The 13,229-nt window shown below is 41.7% G+C and overlaps 2 protein-coding genes across 4 annotated transcripts in view; one reads left to right on the forward strand and one right to left on the reverse strand.

Moving 5' to 3' along the window:
• The window catches only part of LOC117603982 (disintegrin and metalloproteinase domain-containing protein 10), a 31,386-nt gene extending 18,826 nt beyond the window's left edge, over window positions 1-12,560 (reverse strand). Inside the window, exons 1-7 of one of the 3 annotated variants that reach the window (XM_034323626.2) lie at window positions 12,408-12,560; window positions 11,680-12,014; window positions 11,502-11,609; window positions 11,232-11,417; window positions 10,761-10,961; window positions 5,908-6,458; window positions 3,520-3,667 (exon numbers count right to left, since the gene is read on the reverse strand). In XM_034323626.2, coding sequence (XP_034179517.1) covers window positions 3,520-3,667; window positions 5,908-6,139 — 380 coding nt within the window. In that variant the 5' untranslated portion in view covers window positions 6,140-6,458; window positions 10,761-10,961; window positions 11,232-11,417; ... (1 more) ...; window positions 11,680-12,014; window positions 12,408-12,560. Of the gene's footprint in view, window positions 1-3,519; window positions 3,668-5,907; window positions 6,459-10,760; window positions 11,121-11,231; window positions 11,418-11,501; window positions 11,610-11,679; window positions 12,015-12,407 lie in introns of those variants that run through there. The other 2 variants (XM_034323627.2, XM_076690976.1) reach the window with 2 other exon arrangements.
• LOC117603992 (calmodulin-like protein 4) lies at window positions 12,243-13,226 on the forward strand. Its single transcript, XM_034323643.2, has 5 exons — window positions 12,243-12,388; window positions 12,451-12,481; window positions 12,559-12,690; window positions 12,754-12,936; window positions 12,998-13,226. The coding sequence occupies exons 1-5, from the start codon at window positions 12,386-12,388 to the stop codon at window positions 13,096-13,098; spliced, it is 450 nt and encodes a 149-aa protein (XP_034179534.1). The 5' UTR covers window positions 12,243-12,385; the 3' UTR covers window positions 13,099-13,226.
• Window positions 13,227-13,229: the final 3 nt, after the last annotated feature.

The following is a 13,229-nucleotide window of genomic DNA, read 5'->3' on the forward strand; positions in this document are numbered from 1 at the left end:
ATTCCAGCTTCACTCTACTTTCAATTATTCCCGCTCGCGTATCGAATTGGTGGAGCGAGAAAGAGGCCGCGAAGACAAAGGGAACGGATGCTAGATTTCGAATCACGTTCAATACTTTTAAGGGGTTAGGCCACTCTAGAGCAAGAAAAAATAGACATATTTTGGGAATTTTTTTTTTAATTCAGCAAACGTGCCTTTATTTTACAACTAATAAACTTTAAAAATTAATTTTTGTATAGTGATTCAAGTCAAAATATTCTGCAGCATTAAGGCACCTTTTAATCAAAAAAGAAATTCGATTTTTTCAAAATTCTACAGTGGCCTAACCCCTTTATGCCAACCAGCGGTTCATCGAAGATTCTCTTTCGATATTTTTAATTATTCGATTACCTACATTGTATTAGAGGCGTCGATCGTTTCGCCCCCTCTTAACGAGTATAGCGTCAATTTTCTCTAGCCGGGGAACAGATTTCGGTGGAAATTTTCCAGTGTTCAACACGAAGCCAACAAAAGGAGGCACCGAGAGGATCCTTCTTCTCCTTTGTCCCGCGGAAAGAATTTAATACGAGGCATTAGCATAAAGAAACGAGCCACGGAACGAGCCGGGGCATTACGCAAGGTATTAACGGAAGAGCAACAATTAGTCGTGGATCCTCGTGCCTCGAGCACTCGCCGTCGCATCTGGTGCAATTATTTTCCTAACTCGATACCGGGGCCATTGCGATAACCGTGAACCTTGTTTTCCACTCATCCCCCCGTGGTCTTCGTTCTTTGTACCTTTGAAATTCTTTCGGTTATGAGATTCGTAAGGAAACCTTTGAATACTCGCTGTCTGAGAAGTCTTTTTATTTCTTTTACATAACACTTTTATGCAAAAGAAAAAATTAATATAACAAGATACATTCACTATGCGTGATCAAGCATCAGAGAAAAGAAGAAGTCAGTTTCACGAACGTGTCCGTAAAGAAACGGGCTCTGAAGCGTTGGTAGTGGTAAAGGGGCCGGGGGCAAGTTGCTAAACAACGCGTAGAGATGTAGGAGAGAATTATGCCCGGGTACGAGCCCGTTGCCCACGTACAGGCAGTAAAGAGCCATGGAAATATCCGAACGGGATCGTCCCTGGAAAAGGAAGTCCGGTCCCGTCGTGACAAAGGTAGAGGGAAACACACCAATAAACTGTCTCGTAGATCGTTTGCGAGCGGTAAGTTAAATCGCGTCGGTTCGCCCGATACACAAAGAGGACGCGTCGCGTCGCGACGCTGCACGTACCGGGAGTTCTTTTTCCTTCTCCCACGCTATTATCTTGCCAGTTTGTACCAGGTGCAGCAGGCTGGAAACACCGAACGGGGGGGCGTTTGGTGGGCGAGGGAGAAAGAAAAAGAGGAGGTACGCTTGGTACGACATCGAAGAGGGTGGAGTGCCATCCCATCCTCTCCACGCTCTCTGCTTTACATTTTATTGCCTGCCGTGAATTCGACCGATTTACATAAAGAGACGAACGTTCTGCTTCTCTTCCGTCGACCGCACAGCAGCGCGATTTTCGCTATGAGAATTCGCTAACGCGAATTTTTCCGACGTACCTGTACACCGTTGTTCGTTACGCGCTTCGGTACTTTTCTTCTTTATTTTTCAAAGAATTTGATAGTTGATATACGCTCGGACAGGTACGAGCACAAATGATTATTCATTGGTGTAAACGAGCTAATTGTTTCAGTTTTTATTCTCTTCCGCAATAATGTCATAACTGTTGCGAACGATAGCGAACATCGTCGTGGTTGACACGATGAATCTCTGGCACGCGCGTTATGCGAAACTTGTGCACACATCGATACTTAGAAAGGTGTCGACCAGGTTGGGTGGGGCCCGAAAACGGATCGAATTCACGACAGGTAAGGTTCGCTTCGAATTTTCATTTCAATTTCGCATAGAATAGAATATATGTAATCGCTTCTTACGAATGCTATTGGAATTAATCGAAGATACGAAATGCTATTAATTAGCTGTCTCGAATCGTGGAGTAACGTGGTCGACTTAGCGGCCGGATTGATCGATTCGAAACCATGACAAACAACCGCAAACCCTTCGATCGAAGCGTCGATCCATCGGTTCATTAGTCTAGTAACGTTAGGTCACGTTTTTATAAAAGCTTGTTTCCGTTTCGATCGGGCAGCGACGAAATAAAAAATACAAAAAGTTTCATTTGAAGTTTAACGAATTCCTTTTTATCCGAGATAGAAAGCAATTAAAAATTTCGTCGATTGAAAAAGTTTAATGCGAATCCAACGTAAATGGAGTGCGATTGTTCGATAATTGAATATTTAATTGCTCGCTGATATTTCGTCGAAGGTACGAAAGTTCACGAGTTATATTCGCTTTTCCTTCTAAACGGAAACAGCAATTATAAATTGTTGAACCAGTCGTCGCCGTTCGCTTTGCACGTGGAACATTTATATCGTCCGGTCGTGTAATTAATTTCATTTAAGGGAAATACTGGAAAGCAAATATAACGTAATTTCGTGGAAACAGAGAGAGGGAATTGTATTATCTACGCGGTCGTATCGCTTTCAAATGTCAGGATAGCTTTGTTTCCCGGCTTGATATAGCGCCAAGTATCCACAGCTAACTCTGTTAATCTACTAACGCGTATCTACACCCTTTGCCGTTACGTCCACGTGTAACACACTCGCATACGTTACACACAATTCCATAGAATCTACACGAACTTGACCTTAATTGGATCTATGCCTATTGACCTAACCGATCGATAGGCGAAAGTGCGACGAATAGGATCGTTGAAAGTTTCACGAACGATCAAAATCTTCTCCTTTGGAAGAAGAAGAAAATTATTGTGATAACTTCTCAAGATCCACTTTTGCCCTAACAAGGGACATTACCCAATCGAAAGGCGCCGATTTTGATGCCCTTTGAGTATGATATAGAACTAAAAAAAAATATTTGACACGTATTTTTTTTTATCGGCAATCGTCCATGGTGAAGGGGTGAAAAAAATGACAAAAATAGATTATTTTTCAATATATTTTTTAAACAAATAAATTTATCAAAAAGGTGGCTACATAGAAATATTTGCTGTTCAAAAACACACAAATTCCATTTTGAATTTTTCGCCTACACCTAATAGTTCCTGAGATATTCAAGAAAATATGTTTTGCAACCCCAACTTTGAGGGCTGTTTTCACCCCTTCAGCATGGACGATTGCCGATAAAAAAAAATACGTGTCAAATATTTTTTTGAGTTCTATATCATACTCAATGTCGATTGGGTAATGTCCCTTGTAAGAGATGCCATGAAGAGTACCTTGCGTTAGCATTGCTTATGTTTCCGAATAACTATGTTCTGCTTAATTTATTGCTGTTATACCAGATTTCTGTGTGACGCTGCCACCAAGTATTATCTTATAGGCACGAAGATTTTTGTTTTAAAATTATTTTTGTTCAATTTTGTATCAAAAGGATTAATCCCCTTTATTAACATATAAATAAATAAATAAATAAACTTACCTGTCCAGTGCTTTCAGGTGCAGCAGCAGAGGTTGATTGTCGACCACGTCGGATAGATCGCGACGCATCCGGTTACGATGTTGTCTCAAGGCTGCGGTATCATAAGAGGCTACCTCATAATAACCGATGTACGAGGCATGTGTGATACCTGAAACACAATCACGGAAACACCGTTCCATTAGCTGGCAGGTAGAAAAGAAACGGGGAACCTTTACTTCCAGTACCATGCGTTCGACTAGGAATGGCTGCATTTACCATGCCAGCATTCGATCATCGCCGCTACGTAATCACCAATTGCGATTATTTCATACGACCAAAAAAGTCGCTATCTTTCAATTTATTTATTCGAATCGTCTGCGTTACATATCCTTGAATCGGTCGAAGGTAGAAAACTACTCATCCACCGAGAATAGTACTCGAATAATATGACACGTTTCACGCGAACCTCCGAAGTTCCTCTCGATTCGCGGCCTTTTAACAGATCCGAACGACAAAAGAGAAACTATTGTAAGCGATTCTAAGGATCTTGCAAAATTCGGAGCTGAGCGGATCATGGGCCAGGACTTTCACCGCCACAAGGATACCACTACGATTTCGCGATACTTATTCCGATGGAACGGGACAGCTTTTTGAACGCGACACGTTTCAAATCGAACATTCTCTCATAGATCATTTATACTTTATAAAGATTCATCTACAAATTAGAGCCACTTACATAAATTGATGATTTTACATAAAAATCATTAATTCTTAAATGAAAACCGAGTTAAACATGATTGTAAAGTTATGATACACAGTTGAAAAAAGTGAAAATTCTCTGGACCTCAACTCCATCGAAGATTTGTGGAAACATATAGTATTTTTTTGTATATTAATAGTGGAGAGTTATTGATTAAAAATTACACATTATAAAAACGGCTGTTTCCGAATGGCCCCCGAAAATTGAGATCTCAGGTTCGTTCTAAATTGACTACAAGAAACCGATTAAAGTTGGTTTCAGAGCTGGATGTCTTACCGTTTTCGAGATCTCGTGGTAAGGTTAGGTTATCGAATAGCGCATGCTCAGTATCGAATAGCGCATGCTCAGTATTGAATAGCGCATGCTCAGTATCGAATAGCGCATACGTAGTCCCAAAATTGTACAAAAATTTCTTACCACGATATCTCAAAAACGGTAAGACATCCAACTATGAAACCAACTTTAATCGGTTTCTTGTAGTCAATTTAGATTATATACCGAACCTGAGTTCTCAATTTTGAGAGGGCCATTCGGAAATTTATCCGTAAAAACTTGAAAATTGTGGCTCTATTTCTACACAAACACGAAAAACCCATTTTTCATACCATGGTTCTAATAATTTGATCACCCACTGTAAATCCCTGGAAGAATGAAGTTTAACGTCACCTCGTGGCGTTCTTCTACCACTTCACGAGGCTTGTAGCTTACGCAACAGTGGCCAATAATCTAATTATCGTGGCTCGTTATCGATGCCTCGGCCCGCGGCGGGTTAGAACACGACCACCCTCGAACGGATACTTTGTATCGGATTTTCTATCGTAGCCCATGGCGTATGCAATGGAGCCTTATCTGGTATGCTCTCGCATCGACCCGAAACCAAATTGCAATTTGCAATTGCTCGCTTTGGTATTGTTAATAATTAGTCGTGTAATTTATTTATTTAGTATAAACAGGTGGGTACCCTTTATATTTACAAAGGCGTAACAAAGACCTCGAGAGACCTAACAATTTTTACCAAGTGGTTGTCGGTAAAATGTAATGAGCTGTAAATGAGCTTTTTCAATTTATTGATGGTGTTAGAAAAAAATTAGTAATTTTAGATATTGATATATACATTGCATCGCGTTAAACGATGGCCTAAATAATTATCCTTACAATGTACCGTACTGCCAGCGTTTCTACTGTGGCAATCAACGCGTTAAACAGCAACGTTCACCGTTGCCTGCAAAAAAACACGACTGAATCACGGTAGAATTGCGAGCGTATAAAACCTCTCGTCGTATCTGCGGAATTTCTTTCATGGAATTTCTTGCAAGCTGAATCTACTCAAAGAGCAACCTTAGTAAACAGTTCTTTCAGTAGGGCCAGATGTAAGCGACTGTGTCCTACTTACGTTTAAAAACCAACGCGTTAATTACATTCGCAAGACAACCGTGAAAACAGTGAAAAAAGGGGTAGGAAATTGAAATCTCGTGACAGCCTTTCCTTCGGCTCGAAAGGCGTCGAATGGTGGGTTAAATGGAGTGAAAAATTAAGGGTTGCCACTGGAATAGGGTGGGTGAATCCGACGCAAACGTTTGGAATCGAACGTGACTCACCTCTGTTGGGATGGGTGAAATGAAATTTCATAAAATATTAATTAAACTCACCTGCATGAGGTGGCGCGGGATGAAGAGGCGAGGCGATGGCTGCGATTAAAAGAAAATTGAATACCGCGAAGAAAATCAGGCTAGTTCCGAGTCGGGGATGAGGTTTGGTCAGCTTCAAGGGGTACATCGCGGCCCTTTGGACCCCGTTGTGCCCTATGCTACCCTTATCCGCCTCCTCCTCCTCCTCCTCCTCTTCCCCTTCTTCGTCGACGGTCAGGGCCGTAGCACGCATCGGCTCGATGTTCTTCGGCCCAGCAACAACTAATGGCGCTATCTGCCTTTCGTCGAACAACCGACCACCACACTTTGCGAGTCACCCGCCAGGCTCATCTCTCTTTTTCTTTCCTCCACCCTCTCCTTCTTCCTTATCTTCCTCTTCCTCCTCCAACGAACGTGCTTCCGCCACGTCCTCTTTCTCTTCTTCGTAGGTCGCTCAACCTTTCGACCCTCCTTCGCTTTCAACCTTTCCTTTCTTTTTATTTCTTCACCAGGTCCTAGCTACCTTCGTTGATCGACTCTTCTTTCGTCCTCACGATCGATCGATTCGCCTCCTGAGGGGAAAAAAAAAGAACGATCAGGGATTGAATTAATTTAGAAATAGGCTTTCCCTGGCGAGACTTTTGATACTTTCGGCTTTCGGCTGTGTTTGGGATCTTTGTTATAGGAGTGTCTCTTCTGTCACGAGGGTAAATTAGATTAGAAAGATTGATCGTTCACGGGATGGGAATGGTGATGTTATCGGTGTCAGGGTTGTAACTTTTCCAAGCGTGTTTGAATAGAAAAAAGAAAATAAAGGATCTATACGCACGCACAGGCGTCGTTGTTCCTGCAAAAGCTAACATGTTTTTCCGCGCGACGTTCGGCAATAACATAAACTCAAAGAGCTTTTCACGATGGACAAAGTTGATCGTTACAGAGTACTGGACGATTTCGAAGCTTGAAAAACGTGGAAGCTTTTCATGCGTGATAACGGCGTTACACGAAACGTTTTACGCACCGCAGAATTTACTCTATTCGCCGGTCGTCGCGTTAAACTTCCGCCAGGAGCCGTGGAAAAAAATGATATTCAAATTTTATACACGAATCGACGTCTATCTCCGCGTTTCTAACGTTCCGGCGACCACGGAATAACGGGTTGCAGTCTTCCACGATGTTATAACGCGATGCGCATATCTTATTAATCATCGAAAACAATGTAGTGTGAAGGATAGAAGCATGGTAAATCTTCACGCTCGCCGGTAAATTATTTTACCTTCGTATCGCGACGAAGATGGTACGCTAGACTGACTTTGATCACTGATTTGGCCGCGTTGTAACTCGTAGAAACGGAAAGCCGATTCACGAGTTACACGCCTCGTCTAATTTCTCCGCGCTACCGCTTCGATTTTTACCGTTCTTGCAACGGTAAATGATCGCGCATAATATATCGGCCAACTTTCGATTAGAAAAAGCACAGAGAGAGAGAGAGAGAGAAAATGTTGGCAATTATAATAATGAAAAAGGAAATGCGCATTGTAACGTTGAGGTATGCGTGTCACGTGTGAGCGAGTTCGCAGGAAGTCGGAGAGTGTATACTTGGAGAGGTCCCTGGTGCGCTATACTAGTCCTACACGCTCGTGGGATATTTTCTAAGTACTGAAACAGTTTCCACGGGTCACGGTATACACGTTTTCGGGGCTCGGGTCAAAGGAAACACGATTTTCTCACTATAGCACGGTGTTTCCTTTAGGTTTCCCCATTATGAATTCTCTGTACGAGCCGACAGGGTTAGATAAGGCACGCTTTTCTCTGATAACCATTGAATGGAAAATCGTAGAGTATTTCGCTTTGCCATTTAGTGAGCTAAGTAGTCGTTTCAATTTTTTATACTACGATTTGAGGGCTTAACAATCCTCTCTTCCGACTTAACACCTCCCTTAAAACACGGTTTATCGAAACGGTGCGCACGTCTTGCGGGGAAACAAATGGCTACGAAGAGGAGAAAGGTATAAAAAAAGGTAAAAAGGAAAGAAACGAATTCAAGCTACGTCTCCGCGGCGACAATTTGCAAAATTGTCTGGCGCGCACCGCTCGCTCGACGATCCACGAATGATAATCGTCCCACGTAAAACCGCGATACGCCTTTGTCCTCTTTCCACGATGTGCAACGTGCGATACACGCCTCCGCGAAAGAACAATGAAACGACGAGCAGGATGCAATGCGAACACGCGACGACTGTGCGCTCCGATCTGGCCAGACGAAATATTTTATCCTTTCGGGACGATGAACCTTCACATATGCGTTCGAAGGAGATCCTGGTAAATCTATAACTCAGTTTTTCAGGCCTAAGCGACTTAAAATTGGATGATCGATTTCTGAGGTATCCTGACAGTAGGCAAAATTTGCGACCACTAACCACTGTAACATAATAATAAAAAAAAAAATCAAGATGTATTCGATGAGAAAATAAAGAATTTGTAATTTTTCACTCTGTTTAGTGATTTACTATCTACATTAGTGGAACTATTTCTGGACACTTAAATTTCACGTTTATTTAAATTATTTCATTTATATTTTATATTCTAATCAATGTTTTCTAATTTTAGGCCATCGCTTATATAAAAAAATCAGTAAAAAGACCATTTACAGCCATACTTTTAATATACAATAAAAATTACAATTTCAATACATCAAAGGAGGTAGAAAATAAATTAATATTTCATTGAATATCCTTTCATCCTGTGATTGGCAATTTCACACCATGCGACGTTTCGTGTTGCCAGGCGGAAAAACAAAAATAACAATACAGTTTAGATTTTTTTAAATTAAAATTTTAAAACAATCACAAACCAAATCATGTGAAAATATTAAGTATATATATTTAGAATACAGAATATACATTATCTGCATAAATATGAAATAAAGAATATTTTTTATTCAAAATGTTCAGAATTAATTCCACCAGTGTACCTAAAAAATTCTGAATTCTTTTTTCCATAAATATAGACTAGCATCATGGTATTTGCAAATCTCTTCAGGCATGTCAGTTCGGTAAAACGTTCCTGAAAAACCCACAAAATAACTCGTAACGAAACATCAACCAGGAACCATAAAGAAGCGTTAATGGTTCCTAAAAGCAGCTTGAAGCGTAGGTTTGGCGAGCCGTGACCGAGGTCGATCAGGCTGTATGCACGCGAAATCTCGTGGTCCGCTGTCCATTTCCCATTTCCGTCGAGTGAAATTTCATCGATGCTCTCTCGAATTCGAGCGAAACGTAATACAGTATAAAAGAGATCGACGGAAAACCGCAGGAAAATATAGCAAGCACGATGGTATAGTATTCTTTGGATGGATCAACGATCGTATTCAACGACGAGGAGGAGGAGGAGGAGAGCATCGAACCGATTTTCCATCGAGCGAGTCTCGCTGAACCGTTACCTCGTAACGCAGCCGGCGAAACACGTTTCGTGTAATGTCCTAAACGTTCGTCGGCGCAACTTGTAAAGCAATTACCCTGGACGTCGTCGTCCTCCTCCTCCTCGTCGTCGAGAGGCCAGCCAACGTCGAAAACTTTCGACCGAAAATTCGAGCTGCTCGATCGGAGGAGATGGGTCGCGTACGTGCAACGATTATTAATCTCTGGCTTAAGGCGATTACCAAACGGGATCTCTATTGTTACGTTAAACTACGATGGAGAGGGGAATGAAATTCCATCGAGTTTCGGGGGATTATTAATTTCCAGGCCGCCAGTGATTAGTGTCGTTAAATCGATCCGGTGAATTAAACTATTGGATCGATTTTACCAAGTTCAAGGATTGTTCGATTCTAGCTTGCATAATTTTCCGTAGACGACGATCGTTACCGTGGCACTGATTGTTTAATTAACGAGATAAATTGTTAACCTATCGGACGATATTGGAAGCGTTAAGTTGATTACGCGGTTAGACATCTTAGAAGATTAGGTAAATTGCGCGCCTAACTTTCCTGTCTGACAACTTGAAGGGGTCTTAACAGTTCCCTTTGTGTTCACCGGGGGGAAATTTTCCTTAAGAACCATTGAGCGTTGAACAATAATAATTTCGAGCTACTAACCGACTACCTGAGCTATTTTTTGATATAACTTTCACGCAGATAAGCATCCTTATGCAACGCTCGTTACATGCGCCAACCCGATATCCGGTAGTCGCGTTTAACGCTCGCTTTTGCCATTAAACGACGATTAAAGTCTCGCTAGAACTTTTGCAATTTACCGCACAAGTAATCCCGACTCCTTTGACTCCCTTCCTTTCTCTTACTCCGTATACACCTATATCCTTATCTCATTCATTTATAAAACTTTGCAATAATAAATTTATCGAGAGAGAAAAGAAAACGAAGATCCTCGGTAACCTATCGTTGCACCCCTTGATCCGCGTGCGTTCCCTCGAAATGTCAGCGTCCAAAGAAACCACTTCCGTCACTCGTGGTCCCCGTGGCGTTGCAGACGCGTTTAACGTGACATTTAAATCCCCCATAATGCGCGTCCAATCCGACGTAAACAAACTGCTATAGAAAAACAAGATCGCGGGAATCGACGCGGATCCGGCCGAATCTCGCGGCAATCGAAGGTGTGTATCTAAAGCTAAGGTGACTCGATCACGAGAGAAATCTGGTATCGTTCTCAGGCGACTTACATTCCCTTCGACAGCTATGTGTGCGGGGGAAGGTACAAGGAGAGAAAGAGAAACGCAGGAGTAGACGTGCAGGAGAGAAAAAAAAATGACGGTGCTTGGTCGCGCGAGAAGTAACGAAGAGAGAGAGAGAGACAAGGGAGAGACTTGCACGTAGAATATTGCGCGTGCTCGCTGTTCTTCGCATCCTATCCGACACCTACCTATGCACAGCGGCTCGAGAGTCCTGCCACGGGCGTCCTTTCTGCCAGGATCCTCGTCCTTCCGACCGGTTCTGGCAGGGTCGTCGATTACTCATTTACGGTCATTGTACCGCATCCTGTCGCACCACGCACCAATTACACACAGGGCACCCACACGCGTGTCACACAGCAACGACCGCTTAACGTGCTCTACCTCTCTCCCTGGATGAACAAAGAAATTTCGTGAACAGAGATAGGAGACAGAGAACGAAAGAGGAGCAGGAGAAAAGCACGCGATGCACAACTTTCACCCGAACGATACCAACGAGAACGCGTTCCGCGTTGTACTGACGGGAATACTCGTGACTCGCGCGAACGAAGACTCCGAGGACAACGACTTCCCCTACCATCCGCGCCGTTCGACCCAGCTGTGCTGCGCCCTCTTTCCCTCCGACCAGCTATCCAACTTCTCCTCTACCTGTTCTTATCTACCTGATAGCGCGTTCTCTTTCCATTCGAAGGATCCCTTCCATGTCTGGACGCGGACCAACGCTTTCCAATAGTGGCACGCTATACCACCAACCCGACCATCCTGTCACCCCTCCTTGCTCGTCCTATCCCGAACTCCCACCTTCCTGTAACTTGACCTTAGCCGTCGGTCAAAGGAAAGCTGCGTTTCTGAAACAGAAGGGCGATCGAAGGGTTTACGATTGCTCAGCTCTTTCTACTAATGTTCGATGGAAATGTATTTTAACTGATTACCATTAATTCCTTCGTTTATATAGCAGCTTTTTTTTTTAAATACTTCCTTGCATATTTATACAGCATTCGTTCAAATCAATTGTAGTTGTTTAAGAAGACTCTGTGTACCTAAGAATTAATTATCTAAATTAGCATATATCTTTTTATCAATTTTTGTGAAATCAAAGTGTAATAGTACCTTTTGGCTCCATGAATTTAGAATCTTTCTTGTTCATGTTTACAGAAGGTTTAGCCCCATCCGTAGACGGAGGTAAATGCAAGAAAACTAGCGATGTGATACCGTCGAAGTGGGGTTGTTTGGCGGAGAAGGGGCCCCTCCGTGAAAGACCCCTCCAGGTGGCTTATTTAACCCCCCAATCTTGTCACCTCTTTCATAACTAAGTGACGTTTAGTTCATAAAACATCCTATCTTCTCCTTTTTTCTTTCCTGGTGATGATGGCCACGCTGGTGGTGATAATTCCATTGACTGAGCGACTCGCTTTTTGTTTTTCTGCATTTTCCTCCCTTGTTTCCTAGATAAAGAATTACAGACAGTAAGAAAAGCAAAACAAGGATATACATACACATTGCTTGTTTAAATAGGATACAGATTATTAACAAAAGGGATTTGCTCTCACTGTGAGATCACTAGAACTATCAAAAAAAGATGAATTTTTATGTGAAATTCAAATGAAGATCGATCGATCGCAAGTGGTAACGGATTACCACGATTAGTACGAGTTGCATCCGAAGGCGTCGCCTCTGTACAATGAAAAGAAATCAGGTGTAGTTAGGTAAAATGTCAGAATGAACCTAGCTCTACCCTTGAATAACGTTGTCTGACACGTAAACGAACAGTGAAAACAAGAAATTCTGACAAAAGTCTTGTAAAAGATTATTAATTATGGTAACTATTGCTACATTACCTATGAAAATATCAGATTCATATATAATTGCTTTCCATTGTAGGCTCGTTATTTTCGAGAGGAAGATATAGACGGTACGTGGGTTGATTATTCTTCTGGTTATGGTACTATCCAGTTATATTTTATAACAGAAATGTGTATTATCCTTCAGAATTCAGAGAATGCTTCTACTTGTTTGCAAGAAGCGGTCAGATACGAACTTTGGACGAACTTACAATCATTATGCGATCACTAGGTTTGAGTCCCACTATTGCAGAGCTAAATAAATACCTGAAGGATAAAGGTATGAATAAGATTAAGTGATCAATAAGATGAAATTTTTAAAGCTAAAGATTCTTATTTTTAGGAGGGAAAATGTCTTTTGCTGATTTCTTAGAAGTAATGCATCTACAAACTAGAGCAGAAGACCTTCCTAAAGAAGTAATAGAAGCTTTTCAAGCTGCAGATAAGTTTAGGACTGGCACTATACCTGCTAGACAACTGGCTCATATGTTGCTCCATTGGGGGGAACAATTGAGCAGCAAAGAAGGTTTGTTCTAACAACTGATAAGCTATTTTCAATAAACAACTAATTTCTACTTATTTTGCAGTGGAGCAGATTTTTAGAGAAGCCAACGTGTCTCCAAACGGACACGTTAAATACGAAGATTTTGTGAAAATAGCTTGTGCACCAGTACCTGATTACTATTAAAACTATGCATTTATGTATTAAGAATTTCTACATTTCCGTCCTATAGTTAATAAATGAATATCATCATTAAACAAACAGAGAGTTTATTTCCATACCAGTATATCTCTGTTAAACAAATGCTATACATCTTA

The sequence above is a fragment of the Osmia lignaria genome, chromosome 11, assembly GCF_051020975.1.
Source record: "Osmia lignaria lignaria isolate PbOS001 chromosome 11, iyOsmLign1, whole genome shotgun sequence".
NCBI lineage: Eukaryota > Metazoa > Arthropoda > Insecta > Hymenoptera > Megachilidae > Osmia > Osmia lignaria.

Coding starts and splice junctions, on each gene's coding strand:
- LOC117603992 (XM_034323643.2), top strand. Junction 12,691..12,753: donor TAAATACCTGAAGGATAAAG/GTATGAATAAGA, acceptor TCTTATTTTTAG/GAGGGAAAATGTCTTTTGCT. Junction 12,937..12,997: donor ACAATTGAGCAGCAAAGAAG/GTTTGTTCTAAC, acceptor CTTATTTTGCAG/TGGAGCAGATTTTTAGAGAA.